Below are 16,391 nucleotides of genomic sequence, written 5' to 3' on the forward strand. Positions count from 1 at the left end.
GATTTTTCCTATGAGAAGCTTGTATATTTGCAAGACAAACAAGCAAACAAACATAAGGAAGAAACTAGAGAAATAAACTTCCAAAACCCCAAGAAAGTTCCAAAATAAAAGCCCAAGTGCCAGAGATACAGATCTTAATGTCTTCCCAGAGCTACTGATGAGGCATTTCAATCTTGTCTCAGATATCATGTTTATTGAACGTCTGTCTCAGCGTCCCAGGTTTCTAAACATATTTCAGGACAGTAACATGACAGAAGGATGAGGTGGAAATTCTGGTTTAAGCTGGACATGCCCAGGGCTTCCCGTTCCCAAACTGCAAAATATTTGTTTGCCTTCCCCTATCAGCACCTCAGGCTAAATGTGTCCTAAACTGAACTCTCTCTCCTCCTCCTTCTGCTTTATCTCCTCACTGCCTTTCAGGCCTCACTGGGCTTTCAGCCTGGCTGGTAACCTCAGATTCCTGTGGATTCCACCTCCAAATCTCCCCGGCCCCCCATCACCACTCCCAGTCCATCAGTCTCAGCTCTCACCTGGCCTGTGACAGCCCCTCCTGCAGGCCTCCCCGACTCCCCTCTAGATCCTCCTACATATCCCACCTACTGTTGCCCTTTGGTTGCAGCCTTAACATTGTCCTTGACCTAAACGACTGTATACAAAATAGATAAGCAACAAGGACCTACTAAATAGCACAGGGAACTAAACGTTGTAATCACCTATTATGGAAAAGAATCTGAAAAAGTATATACATATAAAACTGAAGCACTTTGTTGTCCACCAGAAACTAATACAACATTATAAACCAACTCTTGTTAAAAACTTGGCCCCCAGTGGAATGGTTTCTATACACTAGCCTGGCATCTAATTAGGAACTTCCCTTTTCTATAAAAATGCAGTTATATGAAGTAGACTAGTTCAAACTGCTGGCAGCTGCCTGCTCTGTTGTCATGATAAAGAAAAATAGAAGTCTATACTGAGACATTACACACCATAATATGTTGCCCACACATGCAATTTTGTGAGAAATCTGGGCAGGAATATTTTTTACATCCCTCCCTTGCTTAAACTATCATCAAACCCAGAGTTTCCCCCACTGCCAGCCTACGTCTTCTATCACCATAGTACCAGCTTGTCCCAAACTCTTCCAGGGTCCAGCTCAGACCTACATCCAGTCTTGGGTCCTTCTTTCAATTCTCAAAGGACCATCATCAGGTATTGCCTTTTAAGAATCACTTGGTTCATGTCTTGACATCCCAGGAAGTTTGAAGGCATCCAGGTGGGGCTCAGGCCAGACACTTTTCTGCTCCCACTCACCATGAAAGTAAATTTTTTTCCGCATGGAGAAAAATCTGTTTAACACTGATTCAAATTTTCACTGTATTTTCCCCAGCTTCATCAAGATATAATTGACAAAACTGTAAGATAAAGTGTGCACAGTGAAGACCTGATATAAGTATACACTGTAAAAAGATTTCTCCCATCCTTTTAATTCATACATTTATCACCAATACTGATTTTTAAAAATAAATTTATTTTGTATTGGGGCATAGTCAATGAACAATGTGATAGTTTCCAGTGAACAGCGAAGGGACTCAGCCACACATATACATATATCCATTCTCCCCCTAGCACCCCCTCCCATCCAGGCTGCCACATGACATTGAGCAGAGTTCCATGTGCTGTTATACAGTTGGTTCTTGGTGACCAGCATTGATTCTTAAAGACTGTGTAAATTCATATTTTCTGGTGTGATGAAGAAGAGTTACAAGTTTGACCAGAGTGACCAGAATTAGACTTTATGAAACTGAACTCTGCAACAATTAGATGTAAATAGAGAAGGGACTTTCTCAGCTCCTCTTCCAGTTGCCTTGAGGTTGTGTCAGCTTTTGTGTTTCCTGGGGCAGTTTCATTTCACTGAAAATTTGACACGTGTGTAGTAATTGTACTGCAAGGAAAAACTGCAATTGAAAAGAATGTTTACTACAAACTATAGTATTAGGAGATTTCTGACAGCTTTAGTTTCCATTAAAGGATTTTTTTTTTTTAAGCCAATGAAAGTGCTTTCCAATGAAAGCACTGTGGTCATTCTGGATTGCACAGGTGACAATTATTACTATAAAATCAAAAGACATCATCTGAGGCCAAGAAGTCCTCAGAGATAATAATGAATGCATGTAGGATGGCTGGATGGAATCCAAGAAGAGTTGCTGTATCTTCGATTTCATTTAATTTTAGAAGAGCACAGAGGGAGTTCTACCAAGGGCCTTCAAGTGGGGTGAATGTGGGTTTCAGTTTGAGGTTCTGCTACAAACAGTGGGACCTAAGGTAGGTGACTCCCCTTCTCTGTGCTTTAAAGTCTAGGGTCTGATCTTCATTCCGCCACTGACCAGCTGTATATACTCTTGGACAATTTATTTCATTTCCCTGTGATTGTTTCCTCAGCTTAAAAATGGATTATTCTAATATCCACTTCATAATCTTGTTTTTACTAATGAGATCATAGTTGGAAAGCACTTAGAACAGCTCTTGAGAGAACAAATGTAAATGTTTTATAACTAGAAGCTGCGGCTGTTACCAACACTAGTCTTACTATTATATATATTTCCCTGCAGGGTTGTTGAGAAGGTTAAACGAAAGAACTGCTCACCAGGACAGACTACATGATTTGCAGGTCCCAGTACAAAACGCAAATGTAGGGCCCTCTGTTCAAAAATCACTAAGAATTTCAAGAGTGGAGTTAAAACAAGCGTCGGGCCCTTCTGAGCGCAGGGCCTGTGCAACTGCACGGGTTGCACACCCAGCCGGCGGCGGCCGGGGCGCTGGAAGAAGCAGAAGCGGGGGCACACAGTGGCGCTAAATAAATGCTCATGCACCTTCATGACATTGCACGCCGTCAGCACGGTTACCACTGACCCCCCTCGCTGTCACTTGTCCCCGACCCGAGGACAAGACCCGGAACTGCGCCAGCGGTGGAGCCGGGCAGTGAGGACCGACCTCCGGACCCGCCGTCCCCAGTCGCTCTGGCCGGGCCAAGCCTCCGCCTGGACGGATGGGGCCGCTCGGCCGCCTCGCCGCACCGCCCCCCCGGGACAGCTTCAGGAGGATCAGGGTCTGTCCGGCGCCCCCCGGACGCGTCTCGGGGGCCCGGACGCCTCGCAGCCCGGCCCAGGTCTCCGGGTCCCGCGGGCGCCGCCAGCGTCCGGGGCCCCGCCGGCCCGCCGCAGTGTTTACCGGTTGCCCGAGGAGACGAGCCCGCGCGCACCGCCGGCTCCCGCGCCCGCCGGTCCGAGCGCGCCGCGGGACCCCGGCCGCCATGAGCTCCTCCGGCCCGCGGCGCCCGCCGCCCACTGGCCCCGCCGCCTTCGGCGCCTCGTCGCCCGCGCCCGAGGTACCATCGCAGCCCGCGGGCGCGCGCCGGGGCGGCGCCGGCGATCGGTCTCCTCCCGGGAGAGCGCGGGGGAGGCTCGGCCCGGGCTGCGCGCGGCGCTCCTCGCCGGCGAACTCTCCTTTCGGTAGCCCGGGTGGATCGTGGTGGGAACGTCCCCGCGTCGGAGAGGGGCTTGGTATTGCCAGCGGCCGGCGAATTTGAGGAAGTGAGGGGGCAGGTCGTGAGTGTGTGAAATGCGGCTGAACTTGGGGTTGTACCAGTTCGCGTCTCTTGGTCATCGACACGGGTGACATTCTCAAAACGGTGTGTCTAGCTCCTGTAGACCCTTCCCGAACCCCCGCCCCTGGCGCCAAGAATTCTTGCTTTTATCTTAAACTTCTTAGCTACAGAGAGACGTGTTTCAGAGCAGTTTCTTCAAAAACCTGAGGTGGTAAGGTTAATAATAATACATACAGTCTGAGGGAAGTCGCTGCTCTTTTCGTTGCTAATCATTTCAGAAACGGTCATTCCGTTGTCGGATCCATTTATTCGTCTACTCCCAGGTGGTACTTGGGCATCGCGGACTTGCAGGCTCAGCCTGGGTTAAGTGTCCCCTTCTAGACCCCGCACAGGGGCCCACCAGGCAGAGCGTTTGTCAGAGGTTCCCCACGAGGGGGGAACTCTGTTCAGTCGAACTGCTTGCTGACCCCAGAGGTGTACTCAGCTTAGCTGACCACAGAAATCCCTGGGGCACGCTCTTAATTCAAAACTTGGGTTGGATTCTCCAACAAGCAGTAGGGAATTCTAACATTCAGCAGCTTTGATGGCTGCCTTTACATCTCACCGGATAGTGCCTTCCTTCTATTTAGATTTTTTGATTCTTGACGTATTTGTGGAAAACTAGTGCCATCTTGTACGAATAAAATTAGTTTTTCTTCCTCTAGAAAATTTGCATATTTTGTCCCTATCTTGTATCCTTTGTGCATTAAGAATATTAGCCCATGCATAAGTATGTAGAGTTTTTGTACTGCTTATATTTGTTTGAGGGAACAAATTGAAAGTAAATTACCGACCTCATGGCCCTTCATCCCTAAAAAAATACTCTGGTGTGTGTCTCCTAAGAACAAGGGAATTTTCTAACCAAAACACAATGATCAAATTCAGTGTGTTTAACATCCTTATAATAATATTATCTAATGTCCACTATCTGCTATTTTGCCAGTTGTCCCAATAATGCCATTTACTGCAATTTTTTTTTTTTTTCATTTCAGGATCACACATTGAATTTAGCTGTGTGTCTTTAGTCTCTGTAAACCTGGAACAGTTCCTCCGTCTTTGTCTTCGGTGATATTTTTGCAGAATCTAGGTCACTTGTTCTGTAAAACAGGTTTATCAGATTGTTCTTCATGATGAGATTTTTGGTAGGAATACTATCTAAGTGATGTGACTCAGTTCATCAGAGTAGGAGGTACACGATGTCAGTTTGTCCCACTATTGGTGATGTTCCTAATTGGTCATATCTGCCCATTTTCTACTGTAAAGGTGGAAAAATAGTTACTTTCTAGTAATAAATGATCATATTGAATAATCCTACTGATTAAGACTGAGATTTTTAGGGTAACTTTTACCACCTACATAAAGGAAAATATCCACCAAGACCAAGACTTTTTAAAAAATTGTTTTTGGCTTCTCTGGGGCTTCAGTGTTGCTCTCAGGCTTTCTGTAGTTTGGGGAGCCAGACTACTTTCAAGTCTTGGTGCATGGGCTTCTCATCGCAGTGACTTCTCTTGTTGTGGTTCCTGGGCTCCAGGAGAGCAAGCTCAGCGGTTGTGACTCGCAGGTTACCTGTGGCATGTGGAATCTTCCGGAACTAGGGATCGAACTAGTGTCCCCTGAATTGCAAGGCAGATTCTTAACCACAGGACCACTGGGGAAGCCCCCAAGCCCAAGACTTTAATTGACCTGGAAGACCTAGATTTTATTGAGAAGCAAAATGCCAGCATTTTCTGTAATTACTTTTTCAGTTTCCAAAATACTTATCTGAGACAATCTTATAACTCAGATAGGCAGGGCAGGAATTTCCCATTATACACAAGATATAGCTTGTTCAGTTAGCTAATAATGGAACAGGAATTTAAATATCTTTCTTTTGAAAGTTTAGTGCTTTCCCTGCCATACCATTATGCACTGAAAAATAGATTAAAATACTAAGCAGGGATACTAACCAAGTGTATGAGGAAGTAGAATACTGCAGGGACTGGAAGTATTAGCTATGAGTTCAGGCAGTCTTGATTATACCACTTAACTGTGACGCTTTGAGCAAAAATATGACAGTGTCTCAGAACTTAGTTTCTTCATCTGTAACATGGGATCATAAAGCTTATGACATAGCATGGTTTGGAGATTCACTGTCAATATATGGAATGCTGCCAACGGAGTGACTGAATACATCACGGTTGGGAATTTGAGCAAGTTTCTTTCCTCTTGGTGAAACAAGAGTTAGTTAGAGTAGCTGCCCGATGGAGTTGTTATGAGAAGCAAAGGTAAATAGCAACACGGCCTATCAGCAGCTATAGTTCTTCAAAGGAAAGAGGACTTAAACTGGTCATGTATAATTATGAAAGAAGTAAAGTCAGTTTTTCTTGATTTCCCCACCATTTCAAACATTTAAAAAATTATGGTAAAATACACATAACATAAAATTTACTGTCTTAGCAAAATTTAAGTGTACAGTTCAGTGGCCCTAAGTTGCTTTATTGTACAACTATCATCACCGTCTATCTCTGAAACTTTTCATCTTTCGAACTGAAATTCTGTGCACACTCAGCAGTAACTCCCCATGCCCTCCTTTCCCCAGCTCCTGGTAACCACCATTCTTTTTCTGTTTCTGAGTTTGACTGCTCTGGGCACCTTGTGTAAATGGAATCATACTGTTTTCATCCTTTTGTGACTGATATGTTTTACTTAGTATAATACCCTTGACATTATCTAATGTCCTCTCCCCAGCTCCTGGTAACCACCATTCTTTTACTGTTTCTGAGTCTGACTGCTCTGGGCACCTTGTGTAAGTGGAATCATACCGTTTTCATCTTTTTGTGACTGGTATGTTTCACTTAGCATAATACCCTTGACGTTCATCCATTCATCCGTGTTGTATTAATTATAATACGTGCATTAGAACTGCTTCCCTTTTGAAGGCAGAATGATATTCCATTGCATGTATATGTCATGTTCTGCTTATCCATTCATCTGTACAAGAGACACTTGGACTATTTTATTGTGAATAATGCTACTATTTTATTGTGAATAATGCTCTGGGTATACAACAGATCTTCAAGATCTTGCTTTCAGTTATTTTGGGTATAAGAATTGTAATTGCTGGATTATGTAGCATTTCAATTTTCAATTTTTTATAACTTTTTTCTTTTTAATATTTATTTATTTGGCTGCACTGGGTCTCAGTTGTAGGTTTCAGGATCTTTAGTTGTGGTATGCAAACTCTTAGTTGTGGTCTGTGAATCTAGCTCCCTGACCAGGGATCAAACCTGGGCCCTCTGCATTGGGCGTGTGAGTCTTAGCCACTAGACCACCAGCAAAGTCCCCAATTTTCAGTTTTTTTGAGGAACTGCCTTACTGTTTTCCATAGTAACTGCACCATTTTACATTCTTATCAGCAATGCACAGATGTTCCATCTCTCCACATCTTTGTCCATACTTGTATTTTCCCTTCCTTCCTCTTTCACTTTCTCACTCTCTCCTTCCTTCTCTCCCATCCTCCTTCCTTCCTTCCTTTCTTTCTCCCACTCTTTTTCTTTTTTTTTTCATATAGTCAGCCTGATGGGTGTGAAGTAGTAACCATTTCCACTTGATTCCATTTCCTTTCTCTTTGATTTGTTCTGTTCTTTTTTATTTTCTCTTCCTTTTAATCAAACTCAAGTTAAGAAAAGATCTGACTTTAATCATATGTCTTCATGTGAATTTAAGTCAGAAACCTTGGTATTCTAGGTATAAAGGAAAATAACCTGAAGCCTCCCACAAAGGTAAGAAGTGAGAGAGAAAGAAACAGAAAAAGCAAAGTAAAAGAAAAAAGGATGATGAAAAGCAATATGAATATATCAGTAATTACAATAACTATAAATGGATTAAATGCTCAGTTAACCAATAAAATTGTCAGATTGAATTTAAAAAAAAATTCAGGTATATGCTATTTATGAAAGACATATTCAAACAAAAGTATATGGAAAGATTGAAAGCAGCATGTTTGAAAAGATTTATCAGACACATAATAAGCACAGGAAACCTTATTGGATATGATAATATTATACAATATTTTTAAAGCAAAAAAGCATTACTAGAGGTAAAGAAAGTCACAATGATGATACAAATTATATCACTGCCACATAATAATAAAAATTCTTACTTATCAGAAAAAGCTGCAACAATTCTAAATGTATATGCGTCTAATAAAATGGCCTCAAAATATATAAATCCAAAATAGACAGAAGCAAAAACCTCTGAGGAGTTATAGGCAAATCTTCACCTACAGTAAAACAGTTTTAATATACCTCTGTGTGTGTCTGAGAGACCCACCAGACAAAAATTTGGTAAGGGAACTATTAAAAAGCTAAAAATACAAAAGTGGTTAAGTCATTATGAAGAAGAATAAAAGGATATTAAATATTTGGGTTACATATGGCTGTAGAAGTTAACTGGATGACTTTTTTTCTTTGCCCAAGGGAATAAATACCTTTGGACTATGAAACAATTGGACAAAAAGTCCTAGAAACTGTATTGGTAGAGATTAAACTAGATAAGTAATTAAATATTTTTCCTTGTTTTAAATAAAAAAGGCTTTATACAATTAAAAATTATTGATGACAATCTGATCATGAGTTCAGTTCAGTTCAGTTGCTCAGTTGTGTCTGACTCTTTTCAGCCCCATGGACTTGTAGCACACCAGGCTTCCCTGTCCATCACCAACTTCCGGAGCTTGCTCAAACTCATGTCCATCAAGTCAGTGATGCCATCCAGCCATCTCATCCTCTGTCATCCCCTTCTTCTCATGTCTTCAATCTTTCCCAGTATCAGGGTCTTTTCCACTGAGTCAGCTCTTCACATCAGGTGGCCAAAGTCTTGGAGTTTCAGCTTCAGCATTAGTTCTTCCAATGAATATTCAGGACTGATTTCCTTTGGGATTGACTGGTTGGATCTCCTTGGAGTCCAAGGGACTCTCAAGAGTCTTCTCCAACACCACAGTTCAAAAGCATCAATTCTTTGGTGCTCGGCTTTCTTTATAGTCCAACTCTCACATCCATACATGACTACTGGAAAAACCATAGCTTTGACTAGCCTGATCTTTGTCAGCAAAGAAATGTCTCTGCTTTTTAATATGCTGTGTAGGTTGGTCATAACTTTTCTTCCAAGGAGGAAGTGTCTTTTAATTTCATGGCTGCAGTCAACATCTGCAGTGATTCTGAAGCCCCCCCAAAATAAAGTCTGTCACTGTTTCCACTGTTTCCCCATCTATTTGCCATGAAGTAATGGGACCAGATGCCATGATCTTCGTTTTTTGAATGTTGAGTTTTAAGCCAGCTTTTTCACGTTAGACAAACCCACCTTGAAGGATTTTCTGTTAAATGGCCAGTACTCTTCAAAAGTGTCAAGGTCATGATTGGCAGAAAATAAGGAGACAAGACAACTAGAAGCAATGTGAGAACCTGGATTGATCCCTGGACCAGAAAAAGGACATTATTAGAAAACTCGTGAAATTTGAATAAGATCTGATGTTTAGTTAAGAGTATTATAGCAATGTTAATTTCCTGGTTTTAACATGCCTTGGATATGTAAGTAGTTAACATTAGGGGAAGCTGGGTAAAGCTACACAGAATCTTTCTGTTCTAATCTTGCAACCTTTTTCTGGGTCTAAAATAAGTTCAGAATAAAAAGTTTAAAAAATGAATGACAAGCAGTTAATTCTTCGTATATCCAACTTTAAACTGCAAGACTTATTTTCTCTTGGTATCTAATTATTCTTGGACCACCTGGCCGAGGGGAAATGTTCAAATAACAGGTGGATAAAAGAACTTTTTGAACACCAAGCAGAGAGCACGATTGATTTTCCCTTCGTATTTCAAAAAGGTGGTGTGAATCTTTACTTAAAATTGCCAAATGTAGTGTACAGGATATTGGAAACAATAGTGAGTGCTTCTTGGTTTGTACTTGAATTAAGTTGACTAATTATAAAGACTTACTTTTTCTGTGTTCAAGGACAATTTAAAAATTTAATTGAGAAAGGGAGTAACATTTGCTCTACTTAGAATTATTTATGCTAGGTTCTTTTCCCAAGATTTCTTTTTTCTTTGTTTCGCTTCCAATTTTTTCCTTTGAAATTGGTGCTTTGGTGGCTTTGATCTAAGGCAGAGAAGTTCAAAGGCTTTGTCGAGGTGGACCAGCAGCCCTATACTCTTTCTCTTATTGATACCAGCACTGCTATTGATTGTGGCTTCTATTTCTACATGTTAGATAGTGCATGAATAAAATATTTTAAATATTGCTAGTAAAAGGAAATATATGAATTCTATTTCTGAGTAACTGAAATAACTTCCTTTTTGTTGACTAAATTTACTCTTATGCTGTCCCTCCTGACTCTTCTGCATTAGCTTTGTACACAAATGTATTTTTCAGCATTTCTAGGTCATCATCATCTAATCTCACTGTCAGTGCAAAGGGGAACAATGTCAACACCTGACTATAGTTGTCACATTTCCTATAAGTCTTTTATACTTCAGGGTAAATGAAATGGGTAGAGTGGAGAAGCAAAAAGGAAGTCTTACTGTTGAAAATTTGTAATTATTTGGAGTAAGCAAAAATGAAAATGTGGGAGGAAGCCTGAACCAGAAAAACTCTGCTTGGTGAATCGTACATTGATTGAGTCACCCGTGTGGTGAACGGTTTTTTGAGTTTCAGGGCACCAAAGTTAGGGAAATTCTTCGCTTCAGCAGTTAAAAAGTGAGGGTCAGTTCTAAAACAGATGATGTTTTAGATAAGGTTCCACTCTCATAAAAGTTACATTTTAGTGGGGGAGATAGATAACAAAAGTAAACAAATGGATAAACAAGGTAATTTCAAAGTGCGGTTAACACTCAAGTGGGATAAGTGGGATAACAGGATCAAGACTGACTGGTGTAGAGGGTTTGCTTTGGATAGGGTGGGCCCAGATGACTCCCCAAGGAGATGACATGTATGCTGAGTTGTCGGTGATGCTGGGAGGGAGTATTTTTAGAAATAGCTTCCCTAGGGGAAGTGTGTTTAGAAAGAGTATACTACCATGTATAAAATAGATAGCTAGTGGGAACCTGCTGTATGCACAGGAAGCTCAGCTCAGTTCTCTGTGTGAACTGAAAGGGAGGGAGGTCCAAGGTTTGGGGGGATATGTGTACACGTATGGCTGATTCACTTTGTCGTACATGGAAACTAACACAATATTGTAAAGCAATTATACCCCAATTAAAAAAAGAATACAGTTGGTAGCGCATCCCTCAGTTTGGGTATGTCTCATGATTCCTTAGCCTTAGATTCAAGTTAATCACTTTTGGCATTTATCGGTGATCCTATATGAGAGATGGTGTGTTCTCAGTGCATCATGTCAGGAGCCATATGTCAGTTTATCTCATTGTTGATGTTAGAAAAGAAAAAGAAAGGCTGAGAACTAGATTCAACAGACTAATGATACCTGATAATACATGTGATGTATTTTTAATTGCTCTAAGGAATGTTATTGAGATAATTGGTGAATACTATGGTGTCATTATTAAATTTCTTGAATTTCACAGCTGTATGCAAAGGAATGTCCTTGTCCTTAGAAATAAACGCTGAAGTGTTTAGGGGTTGAAAGCTGTGATGTCCGCAAATTACTCACAAATGACTCAGCTGTCATGATTGTAATGGATAGAGAGAAAAGGCTAGATCAAATGTGATGAAATGTTCTCACAGTTGGTGAATCTAAGTGTGGCATATACTTGATTATTCTTGCAACTTTTCTGTAAGATTGAAATAAAGCTTTAAAGAAATTATGTACCTGTAACAAATCGGGATATTGAGTAGAAGATGCTCTTTCTAACTATCAAGCTCACAGTATAGTTAAGTGAATAATAAATGGGGTAATAAATAAAGGTTTGGAAAAGGGAGAAGGCAGGCATGGCTGGAGTAAAGATACGGTGTCAGGTGAGGGTCTAGAAGGAAAGGCAAACAAGCAGTTATGGGAGGTGCTCTACTAGATGGGGGAGGGGAAGAGCTGGGGAGGGGACGCTTTGCTGAAGTTACTGGGGCCAATGATGGTGGCAGGGAGATGACGTTGTCTTTGGAGTACCAACAGGACCTGTAGGTGATGTTCAGTAGCAGTTGGAAGCATGAATCTCTAGCTAGAGATGCAGATTGGGGAGCCATCAATTATTGCAGATGGTTGAAATCTCACGAGAGCATGAAGTAGACCAGTAAAGGTGTCTTATGTGGTGAAGAAGGATTGACGATGAAGTCCAGAGAGTCGCAGGTTAACGAGTGGGTCAAGGAGGATGAGCTGCAGGAGGGACTGAGAGAGGAGGGCCAGATGAGCAGAGAAAGGAAAGCTGCTTAGCAGAGTGGTGGTCATGGCTCCCTCCAGTTCTTTTTCCATATATTGAAGCACCCTTCCCCTGGGTTTATTTAGAATTGACAGAATTTGGGGAATAGCTGCCCAAAACAATGATTATGGTTTTGTCCATATTGATTATTAAATGTTTCTTTCTGATAGTAATTAGCTAAGTATTTTAAGGCCGTTTCTGGTCCATGGCTTAAAAACCATGCCATTTGGGCCGAGTATGTGTATATATATTTATATATGGCTTCCCTGCTAACTCAGTGGTAAAGAGTCCACCTGTCCATGCAGGAGGTTCAATCCTTGGGTCAGGAAGATCCCCTGGAGAAGGAAATGGCAACCCACGCCAGTATCCTTGCCTGGGAAATGCCACGGACAGAGGAACCTGGTGGGCTACAGTCCATGGGGTCCCAAAGAGTCAGACACAACTTAGGGACTTAACAACAACTGTATATATATATATATACTTTACTAGTGCTGTTTCTCTGGAGGACCCTAATACACAGGATAACTTCACTGAGTCCTTCCATGCTTGAGGAGGTTGTTGGAACCAGTGGGTTTGTAGTCCATCAGAAAGGACAGTGCAGCAGGGCCACAGGTGCTCAACACAGACACAGAGGCTGGTGACCAACAGCAGGAAAGTGGGGAGAGTTTGTCATACCTCCTGCCTGATTTTCCTAGAAGGACAGGACCAATCTATCCATCAGTGCCCCTAGGACCACCATACTTTACGGGACCCATGAGAATGTTTTAAATTCTTTTAAAATCAGGAGAGGGAGAAAAAAATAACTTTGAAGTTGAGAAAATATTTTAATGTGTAATATTTTGTTATGTTCCTCTTCATGCCAATAGGGTGTAGAATACAGTTTTAATATCTGTATGGAGGAAAGAGGCTGTGAAGGTATTAATAAAAGTACACTGATGGGGTTTAGTCGCTAAGTTGTGTCCTACTCTGCGACCCCATGGGCTGTAGTCCTCCAGGCTCCTCTGTCTGTGGGCTTTCCCAGGCAAGAATACTAGAATGAGTTGTTATTTCTTCCTCCAGGGATCTTCTCGACCCAAGTATCAAACCCATGTTTCCTGCATGTCCTGCTTTGGCAGGCAGTTTCTTTACCATTGGGCCACCTGGGAAACCCGTAGGACCCACAAAAGCTAATGGGGTCCTGTGGGGAGATGAAACTGTGCAGAAGCATTGTATAGAGAGCATTGTTAAGCAACAGAAAAGGTGATGGTAAGACAGATAATAGAACACATTTTTCCCAATTTTACTGATACGATAGACATACAGCACAGTGTAAGTTTAAGGCATACAGCATAATGCCTTAAATATATTGTGAAGTAATTACCACAATAAATTTAGTTAAATTAACATCCATCATCTTATATAGATACAAAAGGAAAAAAAAGAGAATGTTTCTTTCCTTGTGATGAGAACTTTTAGCACTTTTCAATGTAGCACATGATAGTGTTAACTATAGTCACTATGTTGTATATTATAGCCCCAGTATTTATTTATCTTATAACTGGAAGTTTGTACTTTTTGACTGTCTTCATCCAGTTCCTGCACCCCACACAACCCCCACCCCCTGCCTCTGGTAACTGTAAATCTGATCTCTCTCTTTTTAATGAGATTTTTGCTTATTTTAGATTCCACATATGAGGTCATACAATGCTTGTCTTTCTCTGACTTATTTCACTTAGCATAATGCCCTCAAGGTCCATTTATGTTGTTGCAAATTTTCTTCTTTTCTGTGGTTGGGTAGTGTTCCATTTTAAGATATAGATATATTTAGATATAAAAAGTTTGTTTGGTTTTCTGTACTAGCTAAGGAAAAGCCTGAATGAACTTTTTGGCCAACCCAGTGTAGTGAAAGTTGCTCAGTCGAGTCGACTCTTTGTGACCGCATGGATTGTAGCCTGCCAGGTTCCTTTGTTAATGGAATTCTCCAAGCGAGAGTATTGGAGTGAGTAGCTGTTCCCTTCTCCAAGGGATCTTCCCAACCCAGGGATCAAACTCAGGTGTCCCACATTGCAAGAGGATTCTTTACCATCTGAGCCACCAGGGAAGCCCCAAAATATTGGAGTAGGTAACCTACCCCTTCTCCAGAGGACCTTCCTGACCCAGGAGTCAAACTGGGGTCTCCTGCATTGCAGGCGGATTCTTTACCAGCTGAGCTTCCAGGGAAGCCCCCTAGTTATAACTATATCTAGATATAGAGATGGGTACAAATATGTCACATTTTCTTCCTTATCCATTCATCCATTGATGGATACTTAGGTATTTCCATGACTTGGGAATTGTAAATCATGCTTAGAAAATTTTATCTTAAAATTACTTGCTCCTTCTCTTAAAGGTTGACGTAAAATGATGAATATTGAACTGAAGTCCAGCAAAGTTTAAATCTCCCTATGACAGTTTTATTGCACTAGAGAATTGCTCTTTTGAAAAATAGGTTTAACTGTATTTCACATTCCTTCTAAGGGAAATATTCCTGAGGAGCCAATTTGAATAGACAACTTGTTAAGAGTTTTAAGCATACCACTCAGCATAGGAACTGAAATATTACATCTTGGAAAAATTTTCACTTTAAGATAATTTATCAACTGCTTGATAATAGATGGAGTGAAAAAAAAAACCCCACTTGAAAAGAAGTCTAGAATCATTAATATGTGAAAAGACATATAGGATTCTGATGAATAAAATGTCTGATCTCTTTGTCAACAGAGGTTTTCATTTCCCCCGTTCCACTCAAAGAAGCTATTTGTGACATGTGACAATGTGACATGTGACAGTGTTCCCAAATCTGCATTCATTATGGGCCTTGAAAGCTACACCCAATACCTCCCATGGAGCTCTATCCAATACAAATGCTGAGAAATTGTTGTCACTTAAAATAGGACCTGAAATTAATTAATTTGCCTGTGGCTTACTTACCTAAGACGTTATCTTGGTAGAGTGAACAGATTAAAAAAAAATTCAAAGGACTTTCAGTTCAGTTCAGTCGCTCAGTCGTGTCCAACTCTTTGTGACCCCATGGGCTGCAGCACACCAGGCTTCCCTGTCCATCACCGACTCCCGGAGTTTACTCAAACTCATGTCCATCAAGTCAGTGATGCCATCCAGCCATCTCATCCTCTGTCGTGCCCTTCTCCTCCTGTCTTCAGTCTTTCCTAGCATCAGGGTCCTTTCCAATGAGTCAGTTCTTCGAATCAGGTGGTCAACGTATTGGAGTTTCAGCTTCAGCATCAGTCCTTCCAATGAACACCCAGGACTGATCTCCTTTAGGATGGACTGGTTGAATCTCCTTGCAGTCCAAGGGACTCTCAAGAGTCTTCTCTAGCACCACAGTTCAAAAGCATCACTTCTTTGGTGCTCAGCTTTCTTTATAGTCCAGCTCTCCCATCTATACATGACTACTGGAAAAACCATAGCTTTGACTATGTGGACCTTTGTTGGCAAAGTAATGTCTTTGCTTTTAACATGCTGTCTAGGTTGGTCATAGCTTTTCTCCCAAGAAGCAAGTGTCTTTTAATTTCATGGCTGCAGTCACCATGTGCAGTGATTTTGGAGCCCAGAAAAGTAAAGTCTGTCATGGTTTCCACTGTGTCCCCATCTATTTGCCGTGAAGTGATGGGACTGGATGCCATGATCTTCTTTTTCTGAATGTTGAGCTTTAAGCCAACTTTTTCACTCTCCTCTTTCACTTTCATCAAGAGGCTCTTTAGTTCTTCACTTTTTGCCGTAAGAAGTGGTGTCATCTGCATATCTGAGGTTATTGATATTTCTCCTGGCAATCTTGATTCCAGCTTGTGCTTCATCCAGCCCAGCATTTCGCATGGTGTGCTCTGCATAGAAGTTAATAAGCAGGGTGACAATATACAGCCTTGACATACTCCTTTCTCGATTTGGAACCAGTCTGTTGTTCCATGTCCAGTTCTAACTGTTGCCTCTTGACAGGCATACAGATTTCTCAAGAGGCAAGTCACGTGGTCTGGTATTCCCATCTCTGTAAGAATTTTCCACAGAGGACTTCATATTAAATGAAAATATAAGCTTCTAAATTGACTAGACCCAACCTGTAACAGCATATATAAACTTGTAGAAAGTAGAAGGAATCTTTTTTAAATTTATTCTTTATTGAAATATAGTTGATTGACCAGGTGTTAGTTTCAACTGTTCAGCAAAGTGAATTAATTATATACACTCTTTTTTAATACTTTTCCCATATAGATCATTACAGAGCATTGAGTAGAGTTCCCTCTCCTATACAGTAGGTCCTTATTAGTTATCTATTTTATATATCATAGTGTGTATATGTCAATCCCAATCTCCCAATTTATCCCTCCCTCCTAGGAATCTTCCAAAAAGTGGTTGGAAGGAGATTTATGAATTTA

The 16,391-nt window shown here is 41.2% G+C and overlaps 1 protein-coding gene across 1 annotated transcript in view; it reads left to right on the top strand.

Annotated features, from left to right (window-relative positions):
• The first annotated feature begins 1,514 nt into the window (after window positions 1–1,514).
• Window positions 1,515–16,391, top strand: part of CCDC170 (coiled-coil domain containing 170) — a 93,729-nt gene continuing 78,852 nt past the window's right edge. The window contains exon 1 of the mRNA XM_069599312.1: window positions 1,515–3,385. Within this exon, the coding sequence (XP_069455413.1) occupies window positions 3,047–3,385 (339 nt within the window). The 5' untranslated portion in view covers window positions 1,515–3,046. The remainder of the gene's footprint in view (window positions 3,386–16,391) is intronic.

Source organism: Ovis canadensis, chromosome 8 (genome assembly GCF_042477335.2).
Source record: "Ovis canadensis isolate MfBH-ARS-UI-01 breed Bighorn chromosome 8, ARS-UI_OviCan_v2, whole genome shotgun sequence".
Lineage (NCBI taxonomy): Eukaryota > Metazoa > Chordata > Mammalia > Artiodactyla > Bovidae > Ovis > Ovis canadensis.